At 48.1% G+C, this 4446-nt stretch overlaps 1 protein-coding gene across 1 annotated transcript in view; it reads right to left on the bottom strand.

The window, feature by feature from the left end:
* LOC103195797 (HLA class II histocompatibility antigen, DP beta 1 chain-like) overlaps nucleotides 1–4446 on the bottom strand; it is a 20864-nt gene that overhangs the window by 5231 nt on the left and 11187 nt on the right. The window contains exon 3 of the mRNA XM_007939437.2: nucleotides 590–853. Coding sequence (XP_007937628.2) covers nucleotides 590–853 — 264 coding nt within the window. The remainder of the gene's footprint in view (nucleotides 1–589; nucleotides 854–4446) is intronic.

Genomic DNA, 4446 nt, shown 5'->3' with positions numbered 1-4446 from the left:
TCTGGATTCTCCCAACAGTCCTTTACTTTTTCTTTTCCTTCACAAGCTTTTCTCTCTCAGCCAGCATCACAGATGTCCCGGTTCATGGGATTCAGTACTTTGTTCTCCGCTTTTCTCACCGGATCTCGTCCTGGGAGAATCCTATCTAGTCCAGACTCTTTGCCCAGCTCCAGGCCTTTTACTGTGACCGTCCATTACTCAGTCCACCCGGGCGTTCCTCAGGCCCCCAAGCGAACGCACTACCTTCCCCCACAAGTGTTTGGTCTGGACGCCGCCTGTTTTGCTGGGAGACACCGTCACCGTCCCCACAACTCCCAGCCTGAAGGGTTCCTGTCTGCGCGCCCCCCGCCACAGCCGGCCTTGCCCTCTCTCCGCTGGACCAGGGCTGAGCCTCCGGGCTGGTTCCCCTCCCTCATCATCCTCAGCCTCCATATCCCCCTTCCTGCTTCACCGAAGGCTCAGCGTCCGCGAGGTGGCCCCGCTCGCCCCGCCGTCTCCCCGCTGACCCCGCGGCCACCGGGAGTCCGGCCGCGGACGGGGACCCTGCCGCCGCCACAGGCACCTGCGCCCGGCCAGCGGCCTCACTCACCTCGGCGCTTCATGGGGCCGATCTCGTTCAGCTCGTGGTTGTGCCTGCACATCGTGTCCAATGCGGTCCGCATCCGCTCCAGGAGGTCCTTCTGGCTGTTCCAGTGCTCGGCGGACCGCCGCCCCAGCTCCGTCACCGCCACGAACTCCCCCGCGTCGCTGTCGAATCGCACGTCCTCCTCCTGGTTATAGATGTCTCTCATCACGAAGCGCTGAGTCCCGTTCAACGCGTAGCAGTCGTACCTTACCTGGTACACGTAATTCTCTGCGGGCAGAGGCGGAGCTGAGAAGGCGGCCGCTCCCACCCGGTCCCGCCGAACCCCTCGCGCGGTCCTCGGGCTGAGGACAGGCCGCCACCCGGGCCGCCTTCAGCCGGACTCGAACCCTCAACGGCCTTGGGCCCGCGGGCCTGAGAGCGCTGAGCCCGGGTCTCCTGCCCCAGCCCTCCGGGTCTAGTAGCTGTGTTTGTATGTGTGGAGCTCCCCTCCTCTCTCCCGTACATTTATCAATTACATCTAAAGTACAAGGTTTTCTCCACCCCGGATATCCGCACCTCACGGCCTGAGTTTAAAATACATCCTCTCAACACCCCCACACCCCCAAGAGTTAAGTGACCTTGGACAGGGTCTCAGAAATTTTGTGGCCTCTGTCTTCTCACCTATAAAATAAGAGCATATAAAGAGTAAATTGTGATTCAATGAGAACCAAAAAACCAAACCAAACACACTGCAGTTCAGTGGGATCCGATTCATAGCAGTCATCCTGGGATTTCTCAGGCGGTATCTCTTAGGAAGTAGATTGCCCAATGTGCCTTCTGAAGAGTGGCTGGTGGGTTTGAACAGCCACCCTTCTGGTTATCAGTCAAATGCCTTAGGCTCTATGCTGCCAGAGCTCCTGATTCAATGATAAGAGATGATTAATTAGGTGATGTTTACAGAGTTGTGAACATACTGAGGAAGAAGTAGTTGGATTCTGCTAGCAGCTGGAGGAGGAGGGGATCAGGGCTTCCAGGAAGGTGGTGGTTCATCGGGGTTCACAGAGAGAAGTGGAATCTCCCCAGGGACAGGGAGCAGTGATGAGATACCCTAAGGCAGAGGAAAGGGGAGCTAGGAGAGGAGAAGGAGAATGAGCTCCTTTCCTCCATATTGTTATCCTGGTGACAATCTTGGTTCAAATGTCACCGCCTCCACAAAGCCTTCCCTCATTTCTTTCTCTGTTCCACAGTTTGGTGTTCTTTCTTATGGACCACTGCTTTAAAAAAAATAAAAATAAATCACAGTCATCCAATCAATTCCATTCCCTCTTTGTATCATACCAACACTTCCTTGTATTTCTGCGGAAGTAGATTGCCCAATCTGCCTTCGGAGGAGTGGCTGATGGGTTTGAACCTCCAGCCTTCTGGTTAGCAGCCAGACTGACACTGCCAGAGGTGACCTACCATTGCCACATCTTGTATACAGCTCAATTCTCCCCTTGTGGTATAGGCTGGAGATAAAGAGAGTTTTTAAAGTCTGGCAAAAGAAAGGCTTCCTAGCCTGCATTTAATGTATCTTTTCACTTTTCAAATGTGACTGGAGGGAGAATGTGAAATTTACTTCAATCATTTGAAAATCATCACAACATCCAGAGACCTTGGAGGTGATGGCATCATTGTTCCTAGAGGTATTGATGATGTAAATTTTAATATAAAGAAATGTGGCAACCTTTATCACATGATGGTTTTCTTAAGGAGTGCCAAGAGCAGGTGGAAAAGTGTACAGAAGTAACAATGATCCAGCACATTTGTGTTTGCTTCTGAGTCTTTTTGGACCTGGTCTGTTTTTGGTCACAGTAGGGAAATTAAAGTGGTGTGATTGTCTCATCTTCAAGTTAATGTCTTCGTGTGTGTGTGTGTGTGTGTGTGTGTGATTTGGGTGAAAATTTACAGAGCAAATTCACTTTCCATACAGCAGTTCACATGCACTCTGTGTCATGACATTGACTACAATTTACCCCATTGCAACAGCTCTCCTCCCACTTCCTCCCCATAGTTACCTCTTCCCTCTGTCCATCCCTCCATGCATTCCTGCCCCCTGAACTGTCTCCCCGTGCATAAGCAGCCCTTCTTTTTCCCATGATTGTTCTCTGCAAGGAGTGTATCTACCTCAGGTAAATGTTCAGCTCATATGCCTATCTTTTGTTTGGCTGGAAGCCACTGGTGTGGGTTCAATTCCAGACCTGACGGGCAGCTAAGGGCCATGGTCTCAGTGGTTCCACCAAGCTCTATCAGACCAGCAAACCTGGTCCTCTCCCCTTTTTTTCCCCAAATGATTTTGAGTTTTGTTCCACATTGTTCTCCTTCTCTATCAAGGATCTCCTACATAGATCCCCCTCCAAGTGATTGACAGTGGTAGCCAGGCACCATCTAGTTCTGGTTTCGTAGTCATATAGGCATGGTGTACCAGTCGCTAGGACTAATTGTTTCCATGAATCTTTGGTTTTCTTCATTCTTCTTTGCTCTGGATGAGGAGAGACCCATCGTTGCATCTAGATGGTCCCTTGCAAGCTTTTAAGATCCCAGGCACTACTCGCCAAAGTAGGAGGTGGAACAATGTTTGTGTAGTATGTTATGCCAATTGAGCTTGATATTCTCTGTGACTATGGTCCTGAGCCCACAGGTTCAACTACTCAGTTCCTCTGGGTAGCTGGCTGTGACCAAGAAGTGACTACAACCTTGTCTCTTGTCAGCTCTACTATACACCTGGGAATTCACATCATATAAATAAACTTATGGGACCATTGTCTGCCAGCCCTGTACATGGTCTTGGGTACACTCCCTGCTACATAGAGCTACATTATAGTTCAGCCTGTCCACTCATCTATCCACCCTTATACCCATGTTTGCCTTCACTGACAACACAGTACTGTATGTGCAAAAGGGTTCATCTTTGTTGTCTGTACTTCCCATGTACTTCTCTATGTCTTCCTCTTCCTCAATGCCACCATGTTGATCACTCACATTTGGTACATCACCCTTCTCTTCACCCAAAACGATGCTTATCTCTACCTATCTAACAGTGTTCTCTTCCCTCCCCTCCCACCCTGGTAACCAACAAAGAACATTTCCTTCCATATCTAAACCTTTCCTTGACTTTTACAATAACGGACTAATACAATATTTGTCCTCCTGTGATTGACTTATTTAACTCAGCATAATGTCCTGCAAGTTCATCCACATTATGTGGTGTTTTTCAGATTCTATGTTATTTTTTAGGAATGCATAGCATTCCATTGTGTGTATGTACCAAAGTTTGGTTATCCATTCCTCATATGATGGACACCTAGGTTGGTTCCATCTTTTGACTATAGTAAATAGTGCTGCGATGAACATGGGTGTGCATATATCTGCTCTTGTCATGGCTCTCATTTCTTTAGGATATAAACCTAGTAATATAATGGCTGCGGTCAAATGGTATTTCTAATTCCAACTTTTTAAGGAATCGCCATACAGTTTTCCACAGTGGTTGTATCATTTTACAGTCCCATTAGCAGTGTATGTGAGTCCTAATTCTCTCCACATCCTCGCCACCATTTATTATTCTCTGTCTTGTTGAAGTTCACTACCAGTGCTGGGGCAATATGGCATCTCATTGTTGTTTTGATTTGCATCTCTCTAATGGCTAATGATCATGAGCATTTCTTTGTATGTTTGTTGGCCACCTGAATATCCTCCTTGGTGAAGTGTCTATTCATGTCTTCTGCCCATTTTTCAATTGGATTATTTGTCTTTTTGTTATTGAGGTGTTGGAGTTTTCTATAAATTCTAGAGATAGGTCCCTTGTCAGATATGTTTGCAAAATATTTTTTCCCAATCTGTAG

This window comes from Orycteropus afer, unplaced genomic scaffold, assembly GCF_000298275.1.
Source record: "Orycteropus afer afer isolate SDZICR_OR568_19922 unplaced genomic scaffold, OryAfe1.0 scaffold00059, whole genome shotgun sequence".
Lineage (NCBI taxonomy): Eukaryota > Metazoa > Chordata > Mammalia > Tubulidentata > Orycteropodidae > Orycteropus > Orycteropus afer.
Note: the sequence above shows the minus strand (reverse complement) of the source record. Positions and strands in the feature narration are given on the sequence as shown.